At 35.3% G+C, this 27,057-nt stretch overlaps 1 protein-coding gene across 1 annotated transcript; it reads left to right on the top strand.

The window, feature by feature from the left end:
- The first annotated feature begins 334 nt into the window (after nt 1-334).
- Nucleotides 335-19,434, top strand: LOC120222180 (transmembrane protease serine 11B-like). Its single transcript, XM_039219892.1, has 12 exons — nt 335-415; nt 4,522-4,642; nt 7,009-7,054; nt 7,786-7,904; nt 11,963-12,078; nt 12,162-12,229; nt 13,585-13,745; nt 15,152-15,190; nt 15,810-15,984; nt 17,758-18,017; nt 18,489-18,631; nt 19,273-19,434. Exons 1-12 carry the CDS (start codon nt 335-337, stop codon nt 19,432-19,434), a joined length of 1,491 nt encoding a protein of 496 aa, XP_039075823.1.
- The last annotated feature ends 7,623 nt before the right edge of the window (nt 19,435-27,057 follow it).

Genomic DNA, 27,057 nt, shown 5'->3' with positions numbered 1-27,057 from the left:
CTTACCTGAGGACTGCCAGACACCGGGTTCTGGAACTTCAGGCTCTGTACTCCACTGTGTTTAGAATCTTGGTGTATTGAAACTTCCTCCTTTCTTCCTGTCAGTGGTTTGGGGCAACAGATTTCTTGTGCATTCCCCTACGAGTGCCTTCACTCTTTCTCTCTCTTTCTCTCCAGCTCCTTTCAGGCGAGTGTTTTTCCTGCACTCTCCCAATGTGCTGCACTCTCCCCATTTCTCTGTCCTTCCTCTGGAGAAACATCTCCCTACCCTCTATGGCTTTTCTCTCCCCCAATTCACCTTTCTGCACCCTGTACCTTCTGAATTCGGTGGTTCAATGTATGCAGATGACTGTGTTAATCCAGATCAATTTCCGAGGTGTGCAAAATGGTTTGGTGTTGATTTAGCTGCATTTCAGGTACAAGACAGACTGAGGGTCTGCATGTTACTCCTCCATCTTGATGACCACACTGCCCAAATCTTCTAATCTAAAGGGGAAATAAATTAATCTGACAACACACAGGCTTCAAGTAACAATTGTTTCCAATTTTTAGATTTGCCCAAGCCATACTTTCTAATAATTTATTCTGGATTTCTTAAACCTAAAATTGGTGGCAAACTCATGATTTTAAATATCAACTTTACTCATGTAAAAAATAAATTGTATTATATATCTCTTCTTGTATTTCTCTCATTTTATAATATATCAAAATTCCGTAGACATTAGTTATAACGCTGCAACACTGTCTCTTGTAAGTACTGTTACTAATCCATCTTACAAGAAGTCTGAAACTTATTGAACAGCAATTTGGTCTCTTATAATCTTTTTATTAATGTTGGGCTTCAGTTCACTATATTACAAGACTGGCAAAGCATGTCAATTTCCCCTTAATTTTCCCCTGTAGGAACAGATTATATAATCAAATTGTATTTTCAGCAATAAAAATTACCAGTGCACAGGAAATTACATTTTACTCTAGAGGACTTATAGGGAAGCAGGTAGTCAAGTATTAGAATATTTAGTTTTGCTGTATATATACATTGCTTATTAAGTAACAGAACTATTGGCTAAGTTATACAGTTTCCTTGAGAATATGAAACTAATTTTCTAGTTATGGGTTTTATACACCGGGAATAGGGTAACTCCCATTCTGAGTTAATTGATATCTTGGTCTGGCTTTGGCTCAGGTCATGATCTCATGGCTCATGGGTTTGAGCCCCTTGTTGGGCTCTGTGCTGACAGCTAGCTCAGAGCCTGGAGCCTGCTTTTGATTCTGTGTCTCCCTCTATCTCTGACCCTCCCCTGGTCACACTGCCTCTCTCTCTCTCTCAGAAATAAATAAAACATTAAAAAAAGTCTCTGTTGGTTTGTTATCTAAGCTAACCCAAAATATTACTACAAATACAGAAGAAAATAGTAGTAAGAAGAACCAAATACTATGTAGGAATAAACAAGCAATAGAAAGAGAAGAGAAGAGGTGATTGCTTCCTGTTGCACATTGTAAGAATTAGACAACTCCCAAGTGTTTATCAAGAATCTGGAATGTATGGAAAATTAGTACAAGATGTAAACCCTATACTTCAGGATTTTGTCATTTACTTGGGGAAATATATATGAAACAAACAGAACAGTAACTAATAATTAGTTGTTATGAGGTGTGAAATTTTATCAGAAAAAAATAAAATTAATGTGGGTCAGAGTTTTTCTGAAAGGTTTTGTAAAATGTTCTAAGGCAGTTTTAAAGGATTTTGAAAATACTTGGATATAGATGCAAATACCAAGATAATGCTTTTGGGGAAAATATAAACTCAGGAAGAGGAAGTGCTGTCATGGGGTGGATAATTCCAGTTGCTGCAGAGCATTTGAATAATTCTTATTCAAGTTGACATTGAGACTTCATGGTTGAATTGAAGTTATGACATGATGTCTGTGGGAGTGTCCTTGGAAAAAATGTACATTCTGTAACTCATCATTTAAAGAATGATGATTCAATAAGACCATAACTATAATGTATGTACTTTTCCTTTATAACTGACAGGACTTCTGTGATTATGGGGCTGAAAGGAGAAAAATAGCATGACTACTGAAATTTTGGCTTTGTTCAAAATGGAAGAAGTTTGTCTTGTTTCAGCAGTAACACTGTCCTTTGGTGGAGAACCACACCAGTCCACAGTTTCTATTTCTGACACTTCGAAGCAAATCAAAAGGAAGGAGAGATGCATATGAGATGATTTATGTATAATATAAATACGTTCAAATCTTTAAGTTTTGTTTTAAAAAATAACTTGACAGTAAGTATTATATTGCATTTGTATTTGTTACAGATGATATTTCTATTAGCTGTTTCAAGAGATAAATTCCTGAATCTCAGTGGGTTGGTAAAATGGAAAGTTTGTTTCAAGATACAAAGTCCAAAATTCAATATACTTGAAGAGAACAGGTAGCAGTTCTTATAGTGGTGATTATGCCAGTTTGGACAACTTAAGGTTTTTTTCCTAGGAATCTGTTTACTTCATATAAATTTTTTAACTTATTTGCAATATCACTTCTCAGCCTTTTGGCTAAGATCAAGTGTAAATTTATTTGCAATAAAATAGCTATTTCACAACTTGTTTTTAAGACCAACATAACTTTGATTACAAACTTAACAATGACATTAAAAGATAGGAAAATTGTGACATTCTCTCTCAGAAGCATGGATGCAAAACTCCTAAACAAAATAGTATATGAAACCCAGTGATACATAAAATGTATAATAAATTGCCATCAAGTTGAAATTATTCCAGAAATATAAAGTTGGTTTAACATGTAAATATCAACCAATGTGATTTACAACACTGATCAAATAAAGGTAGAAAAGAGGTACGATGATCTCAATTATGTAAAAAACCCACATTTGATTAAATTTGAAATTCACTTATTATAAAACGTGTCAAACTAAAAACACAAGATTACTTCTTAATCTCATAAAGTGAGAGCAAACATCCTGCTGAATGGTTCAACACTGAAAGACTCTCCCTGAAATTGAGGGAAAAGGAAGGATGCTTGCTGTTATTTTTTTTCAACAATGTACTAGAGTTCTATGACATAAGGGTAAAACAATGAATCAGTTAACCAATGAACCAAAATGAAATAAAAAATACAAGCAATGAAAAAGAAGTAGTAATTCTATTTTTATGTGCAGATGACTTGATGATATAGGTGTATGGTAAATATTCAAGGGAAAGTTCAAATTAGAAAAAATAAATAAATCAGCTTTCTAGAAAGAAGTTCAATATAGAAAAATCAATTGTATTTCTATATGCCAGCAACAAGCATAACATGAAGTTTAAAGAATAATACCACTTACAATAGGATGGAATAAATCAAATACAGTTGACCCTTGAACAATACAGGTTTGAACTGCACAGGTTCATTTACAGATTTTTGTCAGTACTATATGTGTGTCTTCTCTTTCTTAAAGTGTGTCAGTTACAGGTCAGGTTTTATTATACTGGCCCTGGTTCCCATGATGGTTTCTGTTCTTGAGTCTTGACTCAACTGAGTCTCTCTCGCCAATATTTGGGGCAGTTGTTTGCTCTGTGTCCTTCTGTCTATTATAGATCCAAATTGAATTGTTGATTTCAAAGTCTGTTAAGCTTTTGGGGCGCCTGGGTGGCTTAGTCGGTTAAGCGTCCGACTTTCGCTTAGGTCATGATCTCGCGGTTCGTGGGTTCGAGCTCCGCGTCGGGCTCTGTGCTGACTGCCAGCTCGGAGCCTGGGGCCTGTTTCAGTCTGTGACTCCCTCTCTCTCTGACCCTCCCCTGCTCATGCTGTCTCTCTCTCTCTCCTAGAAATAAATAAAAACATTTAAAAAAAAAGTCTGTTAAGCTTTATACTTATGGTTTGGATGGAATGGTAACTTCCAAGCTCCTTACATACAGAATTGCAATATCCAGAGAACTGACATATCCAAAAGAAAAAAGATAAATAACCCAACAGAAAAAAAAAACAACCAATATAGATATAAGAATTCTCAGAAGAGGAAGCCCAGAATAAGAATGAGAGTTATTCTCACTTGTAACTAGGGAAATTTAAATGTAAACTATAATGAATACAATTTCATTTACATCAGAATGATGGCAATACTAGTTATATTAAAATGGATACCTCATGAAAAATTATTTGACGGAAACTTCTGCCTACTTATAGCTGATGTCAACTGAGGAAGAAGAAGCCAGTATAATGAATTGGCCAAACAGATTTAGGATTATCCCAATTTACCATAAAGTTGTTTCTTGGGTGTACCTTCTAGGTGACCGATCTAGGACTAGGCTGTTATTTTTTTCTAAGTAGTCAAGTCGAGGAAGTTTGTGATTCCCTGGATGACTGCTCTCTTGAAACCATAGAAATATGGTAGTCATTAGTACTAGTCAGACAAGTTTCATCATATTTGTTCTGTACATTTCACCCAGCAATTAAAAACAGACCAATCAACACTGGATATAGCACATAAACCTGTGAAACATTGACCACCCTAAAAGCTACACCAGGAGGTCCTTATTTTAACTGTCACTATCATCGTTGTCATCATCATCACCATCATCACCACCACCACCACCATTGTCCCTGACACCACCACAACAATCAGACTATTATGTACAGGTAAATGGGATTTTATCTGGAAGGTTAAGTCTACAAACCCTAGGAAGTTGCTAGAGTATTTTATAGCTTTTTAAAAACTGGTTGCTTTCTATAAATTAGATTTTTATTTCTAGACACTGCTAAAAAACATGCTATTGTTTTTGAGGTCTAAAGGCTCTATAAAGTCTCTGGGAAAGTTTTAGAAAGTTGGAAAAAAATCCAGTTTCAGCAAAATTTTGCTTACTTGTTTTTATAAGAACACTACCATTTTTGTTCTTTAGTAATGTAATTAAAGCCATATCTTCTAATATGAAAATGTTTTCTTGGAAGTAATTTAAAAATATAAATTACATTATGGATTTTTAGAATAATGTACTTTATAACCCAGCTCCTGAATTGGCAGCTGGCAAACTGCAGAGGGGCTCAGAACTTCATAGATTTTCAAATAATTTCCTTCTGTAGGCTTTCTGCTTTTCTAGAATTCCAGGGGAAATTTAGAGGTGGATACTATTCAACTCATTTGATCATTAATTTCTCTGTTCCTTATTCACAACTCTTTCCCTAATGATTTAAAGTCCTCTATGGACTTTATCTTTATAAAATTTGTGGAATTTTGCACTGGAATCTTGCTTTTTTAACACACTCTTCACTGTATGATAGAATTCAGGTGCATCTAATTCAAATGGTCTGTAAAGGAAGTTCTAATAAATGAAAACTACAGTTATGGTTATGCTTTGCAGTTTAACTGCTAATGCAATATCAGAAGGTAGTTTTAAGAAAATCTGATCTAGGAAATGATTCCTGGTAGGAACTGGGGGGATAAAGTATAGTGAGACTGATGTTTTAAAATTGTGAATCGTGTAGTTACCATTACTTTTATCCACATTATCATTGCAATTGATTAAGGTGAATGGTTGATTATGCCAGAATAGTGATTAGCTCTTACTTGAATTAGACTCAATACAAAAATAGGCAGTTATAGTTAATTAAGTATATAGAGTTGGTTAAATTCACTGTAGATTAATTTTTAACTAATTCTCTTGGTTAAATGAGTTCATCCTAGAAAGCAGGTTTCTGTTTTTAAGAATGGCCAAGGGGCATGTAGGTGGCTCAGAAGGTTAGGAATCCAACTCATGATTTCGGCTCAAGTCATGGTCTCAAGGTTTGTGAATTATAGCACTGCTTAGGGCTTTGTGCTGATAGTGTGGAAACTGCTTGGGAGTCTCTCTCCCTCTCTCTCTGCTCCACCCCCCAACTCTCTCTCTCACTCTATCAAAATAAACAAACTTTTTAAAAAAATGGCCAAAATTAATTTGGTAAATAATAAAGTAAGTTGTTTCCTGAATGGAACTTTTAAAATATTTAGAACTTCATTTTAATAATTTTAGTCATTATTCAAAAATAATAGTCAATTCCTAGAGCCCATGCATTATATTTACTAGAGGAAGCGTTGAATAAATCATATACCACTGTGATCTTTTAGATATAAAAGTATCTCCTTAATTGTTTATGATAGGTAGACGTCCATAATGAGGGGGAGAAAAGCAAAAGTGCTGTAGTCAACAATATGCATTCTCTACCACTTCTCAAACCTTCTAAAAGGATCTTTCAAAGAAAAATATTTTATAAGCTGTAGCATGGTGATTATTTGTATAGAAACCATTTCAGCCACTTTAGAGTCACCGCTCAAGCTACATAGATGTTTAAGTCCCTCAAACAAATTTGCATGTCTCAGAAAGACTAGACTAAGTTACAACTGGCTAATCCAAAACAAATAGAGGCCTCAATATCACAGTAAACTTTTCTGGATATTAAAAGAGACATATTATCAGATACTCATAAGGTTATAAATATTGTCATTAATTACCTGAATTGCATGCTCCTTGTTGAGTGTGATTTATCTAGTGTAAGAAACATAATACTTGAATAGACTTTTTGCTCTGAGGATGAGCTTAAACAGCAGGATTCCACTATGAGGCGTGCATACAGTGCGTCTGAAAAAGGGAGTTCCTGTGAAGAGTTTTGACAAATAATGCCAGTTTTTGGAAACACTCATTAACAAGTCATTAAAGGGGTGTAAAGAAGAAGTAGGATTAAGAGTAGAGAACAGGGCAGAGAGGAAATAAGACTGGGTGGAGTTGCACAGTTGTGTCATAAGGTAATTTTTTTAAAGGAACTTGTCTACCTAAAAATAAATTGGTCTTAGAGGAATGAAAACAAAACTATTCACATATTCATAGGGAATATCTAATCTGCCAAATATATCCCCTGATTACAAACTCCTCTGTTTTCCAAGTTTTGTTTAAGATGATGAACACAAAAGATTGAGGAAACAGCTGAGGCTATTTTGAAATTTGAAATAAGATTTTTATGTGTATGTGTTACAGCTCTTACTCCAATTCAGCAATTTCATGACATCATGTTTTTCAAAATGTAAGGAATAACTAGTGTCCAAACTTTATATAGATTAGACTAAGGGTAGTGATAAGACCTAATTGTAACCCTAGATCACTCTATTAGGGTGATACCAAGTCACCTTATTTTCTGATTATTTTTTATCTAATTAATTGGTTTTGATGATGAAATTTGCCTGTTTCTTAATTTATATGATACAAACAATCCATGTTTATTATAGAAACATTAGAAAATATAGTTGGGAAAAAAGTAAACAAAAAAAGAAAAAAATCTACCCATAATCTCATAACATGGGATAACTCTGGTTGACCTCATGATTTTCCCTTCAAATTTACTTAAAACTTATAAATGGTTATATCATGTATTTGTTTATAAGTCTATATATATATTTATGTACATGATGTGATTATAGTTTACAAAAATACAATCAGACCACACCAAACGTTTTGTGACCTGCTTTAGATAAATAGAGCAAATTAATTTCTCTTCAGCAACATGAGGACAGAAACCATGTCTATCTTACCCACTGCTATATCCTTAGAATCTAACATAGCTAATAAGTCAAATATGATTTGTTAAAGGAATGAACATTAGAGTCTATTTTCTTTGAGATGTTTAAGCCTTATATATTTCATACTAACATAAAAGCCTAATCATAAATTATAAATTGTATTGTATGAAGTAAGGAGAGCCAGGTAAATTTAGACTGTCTATCCCTTCTGATCTGAGCCATTTTCTTCTTTTCATAGGTATGGTATATTCTCCCAGAGAAGATCTTGGCCAGTATGGATGGTGATTCTTATCTTTATTGGAGTGACAACAATCTTGGGAGTAACTGTTGGTCTCCTTGTTCATTTTCTGGCAGTTGGTCAGTATTGATTACTTTACATTTACACCCTTACTACTAAATCTCCTTCACTTTTAGAAATTGATAAGAAACAATATGAATATTAAATTTCTTAATGGAAGTTTTATTATCTATAACTATGTTCCAACATAATTATTCTCTATTATTTAATATCAAGGTTAAAAAATTTTTAATCGAAAGCCTCCTTCAGCAAGACTGAAAAGCTCAATACTTTGATGCCAAAATGCATTGTCAATAAAGAAACATATGTAGTAGGTTAGTAGTTGAGCTCTTATGACTTTTAGTAAATATACCTAAAAACTTGGTAATCCTTACTCTTCTTGGATCAGTTCTGATGGTTAAGATATAATTGCAAAATAGGAATGGATAATCCACAAATGGCTGATCTACTGGCAGATAATAGAAGTGGCTGAATGGCTGAATGTTTATATAAATTTGACGTTACTTAAAAAAAATTTTAATACTACACTCAGAAAGTTTGGCTTTCTATTTATAACTTTCAAAAAAATAAACCCTTAAATCTGTGTACCTATTAAATATTTTCAAATAAATTTGACATCCATTATTCCACTTGGCCCTCATAATAATCCTTTGAGTGAGGGAGGGTAGATTTTACTTTCTCTGTTTTCACATGCAAAAAACCAAGACTGAGAAAAGTCAAATGCTTGTTATCACAGGCTTTTAAGTGTCATAAATGAGCATGAACCCAGACCTTAACATTTAAGTGTATTATTCTACTTTATCAAAAGATTTTGTTTTATTCACCTGAAAGACATTACCCTATACGATAATGAAGTGTAGGATACTTTTGCCTAATACAGTGACAATTCTAGTTTTTCCTTCATTCTGGCCTCTCCTTTGTGTTCTCTAAACATCTTGATCTCCAATTTCAAAACTTGTCCTTCAGAAGGGTCATGTATGCTCACAGTCTCTTGCATGCCATGTTTGTCCCCCTACTCTCTGTAGCCTGGATTCATTAAAGAATAACATCCATTATATAATTTCCTTAAGGAAAGTGCTCTGAATTTACCAAATCAAGCCCAGTGAAGAAGCCCATGAGCTTAATTAGTTATCCTTTCAAAATATAATTTGCATTTTAATAAGCCCCTTCTTCTGGAGAACCAATGCATTCATGAACAGGAGATAAAAGGAGAACTCTAGGCATCATGGTTTAAGCAGGACATGTGTGGGATGAGAATTTGCCATTGACTTTATATGGTGAACCACCTACCATTTCAAATACAAGGCTATATGGGCTTATATTAACTGAAGTTAATTGAACTAGACTCCTTGTGAAGTAAAAATGGGCACTCAAACTCTGTTGTCAACTTGAAGATAGGTTTTCTCTCAGATTCTGGCTTAGGAACCAATACAGTCTTTGTTAATACTAAGAACAATTTGAGTTGGATGATACCTAGAATAATCTTTCATTCAAGTGGTATGAAATTCGCTTCTCTGTCTGAATATATCTGTTATTTCTCAAGATATTATTTTTGAATTTCTACTTCTTGGATTACCTCAGAAATTAATATTCCAAAAAGATCATTATTCTAAAAATGACTCTGACTCAGCTCTTTCTTAACTATTTTATTCAACTAAACTATTTCCAAAAGCTTACACAGAAATTTATAAATAATTCAAAACTCCTTCAGATTGTTTATCTAGTAATGCTAAGCCCTGGCTTTGTCTCAGATACACCTGTAGAGCTCTTCTAAAGTAGCGTCCATTCCTTGGGCCCTTCTCTTATGTTTTCTGATTCAATGGAACTGAGGAAGGACCTGCCCATGTGTGCTTTTAGAAGTTCTGTAGTTATTCTGATATATAGATAGTGTTGCAATCTATGCGTCTAAGTCAATATATTATAAAGGTAATAAAACATATTTCTATCTTAAAATAGAAGATTTTATTATAAACTTTGGGATGGTGGCAGATTATGATGTAAATGCTGACTATTGCTATGTCTGTGAAACTGACTATGATTTTATAGGCCACAGTGTAGGGTATAGGGTAAATTCTCATTCAATTTATCTAAATAATTGTATTATTCAGCTCAGGCTGCCATAACGAAATACCACAGACTGAGTGGCTTAAACAACAGGTATTCATTTTCTCACAGTTTGGAAGCTGGAGGTCCAAGATCAGAGTGCCAGATCACTGTCACCTCATATGGCCTTTTTTTCTGTGGCGTATGGGGTCGGGGGGGTAGTTTTTGGTGAAGGAGAGAGAGGGGGATGGGGACTCTGGTGTATCCTCTTACAAGGCTACTAGAATTTGATGTAACCCTATGGCCTGATTCATGATCTGATTTAATCTTAGTTACCTTATTAAAGACCATATCTCTAAATATAGTCACATTGCGGATTAGGGCTTCAACATATGAATTTTAAGGGGACAATTCAGTTCACAAGGATAATCAAGGGTGGGATGCCTGGATGGCTCAGTTAGTTGAGCGTCCAACACTTGATTTCTGCTCAGGTCTGCTCCCAGGGTCGCATCGGGCTCTGTGCTGAGTGTGGAGCCTACGTAAAATTCATACTCTCCTCACTCCCCCATTCCCCCATCATCTTCTCTCCAGCTTGCACTCTCTCTTTCTAAAATAAAATAAAATAAAATAATAAAAATCAAGTAAAATAAGCTTAAAAATTGCCCCTCAAATCAATCTGATTTTCAGTAATATAACTAGACTCAGATATCTGAACATTATGGTTTCTTTGAATATGGGTATGACACACGTAACCTTTGACAAATTAATCTGCTGACCTGTAAATAACCAAGTTGAGCATACTGGATATAACACAAAATTAGCAGATTCCAGTTGATCAGTCTTCTGTTTGATGAAAGACTTCATAAATTAAAATGATGAAGTGGTATGAAAGAGAACCTTGGAGTTTATTTATTGTGATTTAGTCTTTGTGATTACTGGAAAAAAAATCCCAGAAAGCTAAAGTAATATACTAATATGGGACAGCCCTTAGGTGGCAGGACTTAAACTAGTTCCTCTAACTTCACATGTATTATTTTTTCAGAATGACCTTAGGTAACTTCTTAGCTAGAACCTAGCATTTGTTTCTCATATATACCAGTTGCCATAAGGAAAAATATAGGAAATACCACTGTAATATAGGAAACTAAGTTTTATTTTAGATTGAAATGATATTTCTAATTCCCAGGATAATGCATTATTTCATCTCAGAGATGATATATGTTTCAAAGTCTATTATTATTAATACTCCTTAGAGACTCTATGGTGCTTTATAAGATGAATCGAAAGTACAGTTGCTCTCAAAATATATGAATGGCTAATTGCTTAACCAAAACAAAGTACCATTTCATATTAGTTTCTATTTTTAAAAGTACATTTCATAATGTGGAAGAACTACCTCTAGGCTTGTCCGATTTTAATATTACAGTGACCTTAGTATATTAGGTGAGGTATTTTATATTTGAGGACAGGAAGGAATGGGGAATGTGAGACTTATGATGCTCACCAAACACCAGCCAACATATGTGCTGGAGGGAAGTAGGATGGTAGCAAAAATTCCTCAAGGAATGACTTTAAAGAGTGGAAAGCAGGCGGATATGAAATGGGGCAGAAGAAAAGTTATAAAAGGGTGTAGATCATCCAGAAAGTGAAGGGAAATGTTTGTAATGTTTCCTGTCTCAGAAGTGCTTAGAAAGATTAACTGGGTAATTACTAGATCGAGAATTTAGATTACATATGAAAAATAGGTTTCATTTCTAGTGCACACTCAAGTGAATTGTTAGTGGCTGCTTGGATCGCTGTTTTGCCGTGGCTGCTGAGGGTATACCTGGCTTAAGCAGGGCAGTGATGTCTATTATCATATGAAGAAAGGAGGGGGACCACTTCATGAATGCTGGGTAGTTGACATTTCTAAAATGGGTGGATATTCACTCCCCTTCATTTCCCTTTTCATCCTTTCTCCCTTCTTCTGATAGTTTAAAAATCTGGGTTGAATGTTAATTTTGAGACAAAGGTATGGAGGGATTTGAGTCTACTTGTTATTTTAAAATTCTTTGAGTATTTCTTTGTTTCACAGGAAAGACTTTCTATTATCAAGGTGATTTTCATATTTCTGGAGTTACACACAATGATAATTGTGAATATGGAGCTTCACAAGCCAGCACAGATCTGAGCAAAAATATAGAGACTAAGGTAAGTCAGAGACTCCTTTTAATAATTTCATAATAAATTTGATTGAAACAGACATGATGGAGTTTGTTTTTTTCTCTTGACAGATGTCTGATGCTTTTCAAAATTCTAGAATATATAAAGAATATATCAACTCTCAGGTCATCAAACTTCGGTAAGTACAAATTCAATTAGGATATTATAGAAAGAGATGTGGATGATATGTCACATCAACTGTGGTTTTCAATAACAACAATAGAAAAAATAGAAAGAGAGAAGGAAAGAAGGAAAGGAAGAAAGAAAGAAAGAAATCTCCATAAATTAAAATATTGATATTAACAAATTTCTGTTCAGAGTAGTAACTGTTCTGTACAAATCTGTCATCTCCATACTTGAAGTGGAATTATAAAGCTGTTGGTAGTAGCCAGTCCTAATTGACTGCTATGATGAAAGATAATTGTAACTCTGTGGCAAACAGAGTCCAACCTTATTGTTTTGTTATTCACATACTAGCCTCCTCTTTTTCCATCCATTCCCATCTGGCAATACCTTTGTAAAATAACCTTCTTTTGGTCTCCTTAGTAATTACAATCACCATAATGACTGTGGAGCAAAGTGAATAATTTAAGATAATATTTGTCTAAATATGTCTCTGAAGTGTGTTTGAGTATGGGGATGGATAGGAGGGATGCAGCCAGGAGGTATCATGGAGCACTGAGTATGAGCGACAAAGGAGAGTACTTGTATTTTCGTCAGTGCCAATATCCATTTGGGGAGGAAGTTCTGAAGTCCCAAAATAAAACAAACAAAAAATCTAGCTTGCCAAGAAACCAACCAACTAACCTATTTAACTATAGACAAACAGAAACCGTCAAAGAGTCTTGTATTGATCATAATTATTTGAAAACAGAGTTGTGGATATATTTTTTAAAATTGTAATTTGTTTTGAAAGTCTCCCAGAATGAATTAATCTCTTTTCCTAATAAAAAGGATGTAATGAATATATAGATAATGGAGATTCTCTTTTTGAGTTAGTGTTATCTTTCTGAGCTTTCTCATTGTGCAGTTTTATTGGGGTAGAAATATATAAGAAACTATAAGGAGAAGCTTAGTACTGGCTCCTAAATATATGCTAGGAGTTCTCTTTTGAATGATTTCTGGTCCTGCATTTATGTTTCCATTTATCTCTTTATCTAAAGTTATTAGAAAATATTTGCAAAAGAACACAGTTTTTACTGTTATAATAAAATCCTACACCAATAATTTGTTGGCCAGTACTCAGTTTCTTATGTGTGTTTGAATTATTCTAATTTCTAGTTTGTAGTTCACATCTTCCATGAACAATACCTTTGAGCCAGTTAGATTTTTAGGGATACCTGCACTTTATACATACTGAGATAATATCTGTGTATTGTTCTTTAATATATACGTAAAGGAAATATGATGATTAAATGTGGGAAATTCCATGTGTTCACAAGACATCTTAAAAAATCAAAGAACAACACACTAGAACATTTCTGTTGTTTCTAGTCCTGATCCCAATGGTTCAAGTGTACAGTTACAGCTGACATTCAAGTTTTCTCCAGCAAAGAGGCAGAGCATGAAGACTGAAATCAAAGCTATCCTACATCAGATATTGAAAGACAACATGGCATCCTGGAACTCAGTCCCTACTTCCCTTAGACTCACAGGTATTTCATTTATTTCCATTATTTTCTATTACTTAGGTGTTTGGACTGTTTGAAAAAACATTTTAGAAAAAAAATGAATGAGCAATTTCAGGAATTTGCTTTGGGGAAAAATATACTTCTCCAATTTTGGCACTCCTTCGAATGAGTTGTCATGGAAGGGACAGTGGCATAAAATCTTTGAAGAGTAATAGAAGTGAGGGCTAGAGTATGGGCATGAATGTAAGCTTGGAAGTCTTCGTGTTTATGGTTGAAAAAGGGAATGAAGGACCCTAAGTGAAGCATTATTCCTCCCTTCCCTCTACTCCTGTCAGGAGCTCATTTCAGGAAACAGATTTAAGGCTTACTTGATCATTCAGTGTGGAGACTGCTAGAGTAAGAAGGAGGTTGAGGATATGGAGTTCTCACTGCTCTTGTGGAAGAATGGAAATGATACTATCAAAGAAAAAACAATTTCCTGGAATAATTTCCTAGAAAACAAGGGAAGAAAATGATAAATGATAGGATTTTCCCCCAGTACAGAAAATGAAGTCTGTAAATATCTTGAAGGTCCGGCAAAGGTCTCGAAACTCTCATTTGGATTGCTGAAAGGCCTGTTAGGTGATAAGTGTGTGGTTCCAGAACCCAGTTTTGCGGTTCTTCCAGACCTACAGTTGATTCTAGTGTCCTTTAAAGCTATCAGGCTGACAATTGGCAATTAAAGCTCCTTTACCTCAGTATACCTGTTATCACTGGATCACTCAGTAGAAGAGAGTTTGAGGTAGAGCTTCTCAAAAGAACAGTACAATTCCTTTGTGGGGAGCTATTGGGAAAGAAGGTTGCTCCTCTCTGTTCTAGAGATTTAAAGTCAGCAATTGCTAGTGGGTATTTTGTAGTTTCCTACTCTTTCTCTTTCTCTCTTTGTCTCTAAAGTCTCTTCCCAATAAGAAAGAGACTTGAATTTAAGTTAAATTCTCAAAATTTCCTAATTCAGTCATGGTAGTGAGATGACTCTAAAGAAAAGGACAGCTCAATGAAATATGATTTTAATTGGAAAGATTTTCTTTACAGGTAACTTGGAGTAATTCAGATGAGAATTATCATAAGGAAATAAACCCAAAGATCATTAATTCCAGTGCTTCTTTTAGTGAGAATGTTATCTTACTAAATATTTTACTGCAACTATCATAAAATTGAGAGTTTTGTTTTTTATTTCCTTTTCCTCTTTCCTTTACTACCTGGTAGAGATGTGAAGAGATGTTCAAAATATAACAAGTAGAAAGGAGAGAGGCTGATAGCTGATATGTGAACTGGTCTGAATACTTAAATGTTGGGCGTAATTGGGCTAGGAAAGTTAGCATGTATGTCCTTGGTTTGAAGATAATTGCTTGGTGATATTTTATTAATTTTATGTTTTGTTTTAATTTCAGAAATCAGCAAGGCTAATGTTGAAATCCTTACCAACAACTGTAAGTTTAGGAGCTATGATAAACTTAACTCATTCACAAATATTTCCCTGTCACTTTCCTAAAAAGTATCTTGAAATATGTCATGTGGAAATCTATAGTAGTCTTTCAAAATTATTGGCTATATCAGATATACATCTGGAATTTCTTTTTGAAAAACATTGACCAATGAATTTTAACTTCTGTAAGGAGTTGTCCAAAAGAATGAAATAAGAGCTGATTCCAAAGAATGGAATCATGAGTGAAGAGTATCATATCTGGGTTAGTTAATATAAAAAAAAATTAAAGGGAATAAAAGGACAACTAAGGATAATAAGAAAATATAAAAGTAGGCTATCCCAAATACATTTATTATAGGATAAAAATAGTTTTGTATCTTCAAAATAAATTCTCTTTAGAGTATCATGTTGCCCACAAGATACATCCATGCATTCTTTCACTTAATGGATATTTATGGTGTATCTATTATCCACATGGGGCTTTACAGACATTCCAGGAAAGACATAGCATTGTTTAGGAGATTCTGGACAATCACTGAAGGGTTTCAAGTCATGTTTTAAGACGTATTTCTCATAAAGAATAATCAAAGGTAGCAGCTCTTATCTGAATATATCTTCTTCAGGTTGTGGGAGACAAGCCAACAGTTTCATAGCAGGCAACCGAATTGTGAATGGGAAGAATGCCCTAGTGGGGGCATGGCCATGGCAAGCCAGCATGCAATGGAAAGGCCGGCACTACTGTGGGGCATCTCTGATCAGTAGCAGGTGGCTATTATCTGCAGCTCACTGCTTTGATATGTAAGTGTGAACATCTGACTCAATGTAAGATTTAGAGTAAACTATGGGGATTAACCTAAATACATGAATGCTCACCAAAGCCAAGTGAAATTCAGAATTACCTGCACAACCAAAGGGCAGCAGAGGCATTTAAATTTGTCAAAGAGGAAAAGGTGAAAGGAAGCAATTCACGTTTTCTAAAAAGCTACTTTGGCCTGATATTAAGTGCTTTATTTACATAATTTTATTTAATCATAACAATAATTCTGTATGGATGGTATAATTTAACCTATTTAAAGATGAGGAAAGTAGGGTTCAGAAATGTTGATATAACTTGGCAAAGTTCATACAGTTCCTAAATAACAGAAATTCAATGCGAGCCTTGTTATATCTGACTCCAGTTACTTTGTGCTGATTTTTCTTGCTCTTTAGAGGTTTACTACCTAACTGTAGATGGCTGGCTGTTTGTTTGTTTGTTTGTTTACAAATAGTTTATTGTCAAGTTGGTTTCCATACAACACCCAATGCTCATCCCCACAAGTGCCCTCCTCCATGTCTATCTCCCCCCACCACCCATCAGTCCTCAGTTTGTTCTCAGCATTCAAGAGTCTCTCATGGTTTGCCTCTCTCCCTCTCCCCCACTATTTCCCCCCTTTCTCCCCCATGGTCCTCCGTTAAGTTCCTCCTAATCCTCCTATACGTGCAAACATACGGTATCTGTCCTTCTCTGCCTGACTTATTTCGCTCAGCATAACACCCTCAAGGTCCATCCACGTTGTTACACATGGCCAGATTTCATTGTTTCTCATTGCCATGTAGTATTCCATGGTATAGATAAACCACATCTTCTTGATCCATTCATCTGTTGATGGACACTTAGGTTCTTTCCATGTTTTGGCTCTTGTTGAGAGTGCTGCTATGAACATTGGGGTACATGTGCCCCTATGCATCAGCACTTCTATATCCCTCGGGTAAATTCCTAGCAGTGCTATTGCTGGGTCACAGGGGAGTTCTATTGTTAATTTTTTGAGGAACCGCCACACTGTTTTCCAGAGGGGCTGCACCAGTTTATATTCCCACAAACACCAGACCTTTTAAATATAAATCTCAGGAGGTGGAGCCTGAATTGATTCTAAGGGAGTGGAGTTTAAGAAACAATTGAGTGTGTGGAGTCACTGAAGGTGATAGAACGGGAGAAGGATTGAACAATGTCACCATTCCATGAAGTTTTTAGAAATTAAAATCAAACAACAAACAAACAAACAAAAAACAGCATCTGACATTTTGAGGGAAAGTGAGAATAGTTAGACAGTATGTTAGGTCCTAAATTGAGAACAAGTTTCAGTGGGGAACTGGAGAAATGACCAGAAAATTTAAATTAGAAGTCAAGATGTATTGACTTGGTAAACATAATGGGGTAATTGGGTGAGAACAAGTGGCAATTTTTTAATGTACAAAGATGCAGGGTCATGGAATCCAAGTGATTCTGGGCCCAATCCACTGAGGCCGCTCATATGATTCCTACCTAAGTCAACTGCTCAGGAACTGGATGGGGCTTTAGTAGCAGAAGACATCAGTGACTCTACTTAGGAGTATTTGCAGGAGGCTGACAGCTTTGTCCTTTAACCATTTTATTTGTAACATATCCATGTCAAGGCATCTTTAAAAATTAAAATTTGGTGCTTTCTAGTGTTGGTTGGGAGCCTCATGCCTTAAAGTTATGAGATAATGAGTACCATGAACACCGTTGTTGCTCAAAAACTACGTATATTTTAACTAAATTGTGTTTTCCAGGAAAAATAATTCAGGAGATTGGACTGCCAACTTTGGAACTGTAGTAAATAAACCATATATGACACAGAAAGTCCAAAACATTATTTTTCATGAAAATTACAGCAGACCTGGGGTTTATAATGATATCGCCCTTGTGCAGCTTGCTGAGGAAGTCTCTTTTACGAAGTACGTTCGTAGGATTTGTCTTCCTGAAGCCAAAATGAAGCTTTCAGAAAATGCCAGTGCTGTAGTTACAGGATGGGGATCACTTTATATGAATGGTAAGTTTTTCTGTAAAAAGGTAATCACTTCATGGGAATAATTATTTCAATAGTCAATCAGTTAACCAATCAATCACTGCTTCATGCAATTAGTCAGTCAGTAAATATACAAAAACAAAACAAAAAAAGAAGCAAGTATTGGGACCAAAAGCTTGGCACTGTCTTGGATTTCTAAAATGTCTCTGGGAATAAGAACTGGAAAATCTGGAATTACGTGTGAGGCAGTCAGCTACAATGAACACCAGAAAGAGATTAATCTACCCTAGGGCTGACCTGGTTCTTGCTGACAAAAAGTTTAAAAAATATCTATCTGTCTATCATCTATCTATCTATCTATCTATCTATCTATCATCTATCTATCATCTATCTATCTATCTACATACAGGAAAATATATAGTATATTCTATAGATATTCTTTGTCTCTACAACCAAGTTTAAGATCCCCATAATAAACAGAATTTTTGCCGTTAGGTCCCTTGCCAATGATACTTCAAGAAGCTTCTGTGAAGATTATTGACAACAAAGTTTGCAATGCTCCACATGCATTAGGTGGCCTCGTGACTGATGAAATGCTATGTGCGGGATTTATGTCAGGAAAAGCTGATGCCTGTCAGGTATGTCTAGACACATTATCAAATTGTTTTCTCCCAAAGTACTAATCAAATTGAAGTGTTTATCAATACAAAAATTTTTTGTGTTAATGATTTCCGTAGAGTAGCTTATTTTTATTCACATAACAGACATTTATTAATCCCACTTATGTATCAGACATTAGCCTAAATGCAAGGGATGCATTGCTGAACAAAATCCCTGCCTTCATGGCCTTTTCAGTCTAGGAATCCAAAGAAAGGATAATACTTACACAGTGATATAAATTTGGCCCTATTTTCTGGGCCATCTGCACAATATGGTGCTGTCTCTTCCTTATCCACAAATGTGGCAGGAGGTTTACCATGTACATAAGTCACCCATTCCTCAAGCTTCATTATGAAGCAGACAAATCACTTTTGATCCATAGTCAAGGCTGAACTTATTATAAGGTCAAATTCCGGTCAGTCCAACATATGGCAGCTGTGGGCAATATATTCTGGTTTGTAGTTGCCCTGGGTTTTGAATAAACCCAAGATCCACAGTTCTAAGCCCAAAAGAAAGTGGACTGGGTTCTCAGTACCCAGAGGCTTCTGATAAGTCCAGAGAAGCAATAAAAGGAAATTATTTGACAGGACAAGAAACATGTCTTCCTGTCTTCTTCTAGACTGATTCTGGTGGACCACTAGCTTACTCCGACTCTAGAAATGTCTGGCACCTTGTTGGAATAGTAAGCTGGGGTGATGGATGCGCTAAAAAGAATAAGCCAGGTGTTTATACTCGAGTCACTGCTTATCGTGATTGGATTACATCCAAGACTGGGCTCTGAAAGAAAAATAACTTTGGAATGAACCATAAAGACAACTTCAGGGTATTCTTACTGTTACTTCAAATATTTTTCTCTTTTGACTGTTGATATACATCATTTTCTTACATTCACATACCTAAAGGTCTTTAATATTTTATTATATCTAAAATGCTATCCATTCATTTATCTATTTAATGACTATAGAGAAAAAAAAGAAAAGATGGCCAAAATATTGTTATTAATAGCCTAATTCAGATTTATCTTACCATTATATTTAGAATTTGCCTTAATTCATTTTTCAGAATTTTTTAAATGTTTATTTTTGGGAGAGAGAGCACACATGAATGGGAGAGGAGCAGAGAGAGACAGGGACAGATGATCTGAAGAGGGCTCTGTGCTGAGAGCAGAGTCTGTTGTGGGGCTCAAACTCACAAGCCATGAGATTATGACCTGAGCTGAAGTCAGCCGTTTAACCTACTGAGCCACCCAGGTATACATATTTATCAGAATTTTTAAGAGTATGCATTTTGTTAGTATGAGAACATATATGCTGGATCTAACAAATAATCTGATTTTCATTCTATAAATTATAATTTCATTTTGTTAAGCTGGAATATGTCAGATAAGTAATATATGACCATTTCTTATTTATATATGAGATGGTTTGTGTACCTTCCACAATTATACAATCATGGAGTGGAGAAGGGATGTGTGAGCTAGAACAAGTTTCTTGATTTATAGATAAGAAAACTGAGGACTAGAGAGGAAAATTTACTTGCTGGAAGTCACTCTTCAGCCTCTCCTATAAGTTGTGGCCCTCATATGAACTTCCCCTAGTAGAACTTAGATGCAGAATTAGTAGGGAGTTTTAAATGATTTTTAGGTTGCAATTACTTATATAACATTTTACTCATGTCCTCTTTGTTGTTAATTGTTTGTCATTGCTTGTAGCAAATATGATGTGAAGTCTTCAAGGGCAGGTGACTGTGTGGCATCTATTGTAATGTCTATACTGTATGTGCAAATAAATGTATGGAGGCCTGATTTTGTAGTCTCTGCAAATAATGTACTTATTGTAATTTCCTAAAATAAATAAAAGTAGCTAAAATTTTTAAAAGCAGCAAAATAAGCTAGAAAAAATACTCCTTCCTTCAATTGTTTGTGATGTTACCCTTTTATTCTCTTTTTATTATAAAGTAGGACTCAAATGACATGATGTCAAGCCCATCCATAGCCAGATGTGACAAACTGGTGTTTTTCTCTCCCCACTTCCTTCTGAGGCAGGTCACACATATTTACTGAGCACCTTGTGTGTTCCAGGAACCATCCAGTATAGACACAGTATCTTCTTTCAAGGATGCTCTATTTAGTGGATGAAGATAGGCAATAAACACACAAGTAAGAGAATTCTGGATTCTAATAAATGTAATGAATAAAACAAAAAGTAATATGATAGACAATAGTGAGGCAAATGAGGGGTACCTGAGACCGGACAGCCTGAATAACTTTTCCAAGAGAGTAGCATTTGAGCTGTAAATAAATAATGAAGAAGCAAAACATACAAATCTGGGGAGAAGAGAAATCTGAAGGGAACAAGTATAAAGTCCTTGAGATAGGAATAAGCGAGGTGGATGTGTGGGCAGAAACAAGCAAAAGTGACTGAAGCCTGAAGGTAAATGAGAGATGGTAGAAAGGAGTATCAAGAGGTATGAATTTGACTGGGGGCCCAGTCAAATAGGGTTTTGTAAAGACCTTGGATTTTCTTTTAGCTGCAGTGGGAGGCCCTTGAGTTTTCTAAGCAGAGGTGTAAATGAGACGATCTAATATACACTTTGAGAAGATTAGTTCATCTTTGATGAAGAGAATGGGCTGGAGTGGGGAGTGAAGGTACACAATGAAAAGCAGGAAGACAAATTAGAAAGCTACTGCAGTTGTCCTGGCAAGAAATGAACCCATATTCACCCTTTTCCTTGGGTTAGGAACCTCTCTAGGTAGGATAACAGGAGGAATCCTTTTATAATGCAACTCAAAGTGGAGAAAAAAGGGCATAGAGTTATTTAGCATAATACCACTACTAAGAGATGTAAGAGGTATTACTGGCATTCTCTTGGTCTTGTAATACTGAATTCAGAAGCCAGATATCTGTTATTTCCTTCCACCCCAGCCTCATGAGCATTTTGTCTTAGCTTGGGATGTTATAAAGAATTACCACAGACTTGGTGGCTTAAATAACACACATTTATTTCTTACAGCTCTGGGTCTAGGTGGTCCAAGATTAGGGTGCCAATGGACTTGGTGTATGGTAAGGGCCATGACCGATGATTAGAGTTTCAACATATTAATTGAGGAGTCACAAACATTTAGTCTATGGACCATAGATCTCAGTCTGTCTTCTGCTTCTTCCAGGGGTGGGAATCAGTTGGAACTGAATGAATGATTACTCCAGCATAGAAGTGATGGGAAGTGTTAGTTTTTTATTCTTTTATCTAGCCTCAAATTAACCAACTAGTTTAGCTTTAATAAAGAACTATTAATAATGACTTCCTTGTTCAAGGATTGTATTTACAATAGAAATATCTCCAACTAATCAGCAGATGAAAATTAGATATTTTAACTCATAGGCCAGTATTTTCTTTAGCAACACAGACTTTCATATTAATGCATTTAAGGAATGTTTTCACTGAAAAGTGAGCCAGAAAAGAGAAGATAAAGTGATGCAAAGTATAGCGAATCATTTTAAGTTTATATTTTTTATTTAGTCTTAGATAGAAGCTTAACGGTCCAAAGCTCACTGGAAACTCTATCCCATTGACGGGAGTCACCACTTACCACCTGCCACTATATAAAAAGTTATTACAAAATTATTGACTATATACCCGAGGCTGTACCCTTTCATCCCTGTGACATTTATATTATAACTGGAAGTTTGTACATCTTAATCCTCTTCAACTATTCCTCTTGTCCCTCTACCCTCCTCCCTTCTGGCAGCCACCAGTTTGTTCTCTGTATTTGTGAATCTGTTTCAGTTTGTTAGTTAGTTTTGTTTTTTATATTCCACATATAAGTGAAATCATATGATATTTGTGTTTGTCTGGTTTATGAAACATTTTCTTTACTTGGATTCCAGAAAAAAAAAGAATAGTTTTTTGCAATCTTTCTATGTCATCAGCTATTCTTTCTCAATCTCTACCTCTAGAACTTCTACCTCTTCCACAGCTCTGAACATTGGTGTGCCTCACCGCTCAATCCTCAGGTCTCTTCTCTTCCCTACTTACACACATACCCTGTATCATCATATCCAGCCCAGTACTTTCAATACTAACTACTTGCTGACAATTTAGAAATGTATTAACTTTAGTTCTGACTTCTCGTTGGGCCTTCAGTTGTATGTCCAAAATTTCTACTTGAAGATCTAATAGGCAACTTATATTAGCATTTCAAAACAGAATTCATCATATTTCCTGAGTCTTCTACATCTAAAAAAAAAAAAAGAAAAGGTCCTGGAGTCATCCTGGGTAAGAATATATTTGAAATGCTATCCTTTGTAATTTTCATTGTTGGATTTCCTGTAGACTTACAACCGGACTAGCAAAGGTCTATCCTTAACTTTGGAAATGCCTGGATACATGGCTTTGACTCTTGGCTAAAATAAGGTCAAGGATTTATGTGAGGTTTATATGAGATTTAAAATCAGAAACCGTCCTTGCAGACTTTGGGCCAGTTTGTTTCCTGATCCAAGATCCTGCTGGATCTTGAAGTTAACAGATTTTGATGGTTCAATCTGCAAACAAAATATGTATGTGTGCGTGAATAAGGACAGTGGGAGTTTACACCTGTATCTCTCTTGGTCTCCCAATGCTTGCCTGTTCTCTCTATTGATGTACTATATCCTTTGCTTATTTTATGTAAGTATTCTCTATGGAATACAAATGTTACACAAGCTTTATATAAGTGTTCCCTGTGGAATCTTATGCTTCCTTTCAAATATGTAAACTTGTGAAATCTTTTCAAAGTTTAATATTCAAAAGTGCAGCAGTGGTGTGCTGAAACTAGCTTGTACCAATGTATGAGTTTAATGTTAAAATTTCAGGAATTATGTTAGCTAGTTGTGAAACACACCACAGTTGAAAATTAAGAGTACTAGTGGCACCTGGGTGGCACAGTCGGTTAAGCATCTGACTTTGGCTCAGGTCCTGATCTCACAGCGTGTGGGTTTGAGCCCTGCGTCAGGCTCTGTGATGACTGCTAGCTCAGAGCCTGGAGCCTGCTTTGGATTCTGTGTCTCCCTCTCTCTCTGACCTTCCCCTGCTCACACTGCCTCTCTCTCTGTCTCTCAGAAATAAATAAAACATTTAAAAAATTAAAAAAAAAGAAAATTAAGAGTACTAAATACGCAAAACTCATCATGTCCTAAATATATAACTACAGTTTACTAGTACTGTGGGTCTTGAGGTTATTTATATCTATGGTATCTATATGGTAAAAATAAATATAATAGGGTGTTATTGCTCATCCCTTCCCTGATTCATGTTCAATGATGTAATGTGCATAGTTCTAAATTGGTCACGTTGTCAGTATTTACACCATAGAAATTGGCCAATGCCACAAATTAGTTCCAAACCCATACCCGTGACACCTGGTTGTTAAATACTTACCAGTACATCACTGAATATATCTATTCTTCATTTATGTTCTTAAAAAGTTACCAGATAATGCAACTGGAGCACAGTTTCTATATCTGGACATTACAAACTGGGTTTTGGTCATTGTGCCGGAAGTTTTATTGAGTGGCTTAAGTACTGCCTGCTCATCTCTGAGGTGAATAAAACTTCATACTGGTTTTCATTTTTCATAATTTTAATGCAAAAGGAAGTTCCAGAAGAAGCTATCTTTGAAATATGCCATAATGATTTGTCAAGGACATTTCTGATTTGCAGTTTGTAATACTTAAAGGATTCCAGAAAAGATATTTATATATTTATAACATATATAATTATATGTTTATAACATATATATTTATATAAATATAAATATTTATATATTTACAACATATTATAATATGTTGTATCCCCCACAATTATTACATTTAATTATGAAAATAAAATAATCCTATCATGTTTTATGTTGTTTCTTCAAAAAAATTAATTATCTTCACTTAAAATTTGTCACAGTTGACATGGTTTAGTAAAAAACTTTACTTTAGCTAAATATAGGAGTATGTATTATGTGAGAATCCAATTAAAAAAAATCTCTGGTTTTATAAGCCTATGCTTACATTCCTTAAGTCACATTTATCTCTGATAAAGTGATTCAGCAAGGCAGAAGTTACTAGCCAGGGTAATGGGAGATTGTCCCCACATTTTCCTTCTAGCTCATTGATGAAAGAGAATTAGGAGGAATCAAACAAAGCCACAATCAGACAGGGGACAAAGTTTTAGTAATCAGGGAGACTTAGTCTAGGAGCACCTCTTTCTCCTACTTAATTAACATCCTACTCCACTCTAGTCTCAACACCCTCAGAGAATAAAACCCAAACTCTGTATAATGACCTGTGAATCCATAAAAACTTTAACTCACTCTTCCTATTCTTTATTCAACACATGGTTCAGGTATTGCCTCACCAGGAAGCTTTTCCTGACATCCTCAGGCTGGTGCTCCAGAATTCCCAAGCATACACCTGGTCCTTACACTTTCCACAAGATGTAAAACTTGCATCACTTATGCATCTGAATATCCTACTAGACCATGAGCTTCTCAAGAGCTCTTTTTCATCTCTGTCTTCCTGGACCTGTGGCTTGTTCAATAGAGGTGATCATTGTGTCCAAAGGAATGATGCTGAAATGCACTGTCTGGATCTGGCTGTTACATATATTTCTGTTTTATCACCCATTGGACCTTTGCATGTAACTTGTTTTCCAATCTTCTGTTACTGGAGATTTCTGAAATGTGCTATCCCGGGTCTTGCCAAATGATGTACTCTTTGTCTAGAATGTCTTTATCTGATTTTTTTTTTTTCTGGTAAACTCCTTCCATCCTTTAAAAATTATGTCACACCTTTGGGAGATTTTTACCTCCTGTGTTCTCATGGATTTTGTGCTTATTGTCATCAAACCATCATCTCATCCTAGAAACTCCTACAAAGCCAACATATACAATTTATTTTTAGCCAGTATTAACTTGACGTGACTCCCCAAGAGCTTGTATTTTATCACAAATTCCACTTTCTTCCTCCACGCAGATCATATTGAGGACAAAGTTTCATTTCATTTCAGCAAGCATATTTAAAAAAATAATATTTCATAAATAAATACATGGCCTTAAATACCTATATTAGCACCCATTTAAAGTGTGAAGTATTATTTACTCTTTATTTGAAGTATTAATGATGTCATATTGAATTATCATTCTGCATTTCCTATTTCCTTTTTTAAGTTTATTTATTTATTTTGGGAGAGAGAGAGATAGAGCACGTGCATGCAAGGGTCAGAGAGAAGGGAGAGAGATCGATCCCAAACAGGCTCCACACTGTCTGCATGGAGCCTGACATGAGGTTTGAACCCACAGACTGTGAGTTCATGACCTGAGCTGAAACCAAGTGTTGGACGCTTACCCAACTGAGCCACCCAGGCATGCCTCTGCATTTCATATTTTCACTCATAATTTTTCTTGAAGTCTTTCTATATTGATCCACAATTGTATTGGTCAGAGTTCAGAGCAAGAAAGGATTGTTAAACAGAAAGGAGTTTGAAGCAGAAAGCCATGTTGTCAAAAATTGTCAGAACAGCTGGGGATGAAGGCTCTAGGCTAAGCCTCAAGGGCAATTCATAGAATAATAGAAAACTGATGCCATGGTAAAGGATAGCAACTGGCATTTCTCATTTTAATTGTTAAGATCCAGGAAACAGAAAGCATCAGCAGCATTTTGTTTTGTTAATAGTACCCTTTGATGTGCAATAGTTTTTTATTTTGGTGTGGTCTCAGTTTAAGGTTGCTTTTGTGTCCCTTGCCTGAGGAGACATATCTAGAAAAATATTACTATGGCAGATTTCAAAGAAATTACTGCCTATATTTTCTTCTTGGAGATTTATGATTTTCTGTCTTATATTTAGGTCTATAATCTATTTTGAATTTATTTTTGTGTATGGTGTAAGAATGTGGTCCAGGTTCAATCTTTTGCGTGTAGCTGTCCAATTTTCCCAGCACCACTTGTTGAAGAGAAAACTACTTGTTTTCCCCATTGTATATTCTTGCCTCCTTTGTTGTAGATTAATTGACCATATAATCATTGGCTTATTTCTGGGCTTTTTATTCTATCCTATTGATCTATGTGTCTACTTTTGTATCAGTACCACACTGTCTTGATTGGCACAGCTTTGTAGTATATATTGAAATATGGGATTGTGGTAACTCCAGCCCCATTCTTTTTTCTCAAAACTGCTTTGACTATTCAGGGTCTTCTGCACAGCAAAAGAAACCATCAATAAAACTAAAAGACAGCTTCCTCAATGGGGGAAAATATTTGCAAATGATATATCTGATAAAAGTTTAATATATAAAATATATAAAGGGCTTATGCAACTCATCATCAAAATAAAATGATCCAATTTAAAAATGGGCAGAGGACCTGAACAGACATTTTTGCAA

This window comes from Hyaena hyaena, unplaced genomic scaffold (assembly GCF_003009895.1).
Source record: "Hyaena hyaena isolate Hyena2069 unplaced genomic scaffold, ASM300989v1 scaffold_846, whole genome shotgun sequence".
In the NCBI taxonomy this organism is placed as follows: domain Eukaryota; kingdom Metazoa; phylum Chordata; class Mammalia; order Carnivora; family Hyaenidae; genus Hyaena; species Hyaena hyaena.
This window is presented reverse-complemented; position numbering and strand designations above follow the sequence as displayed.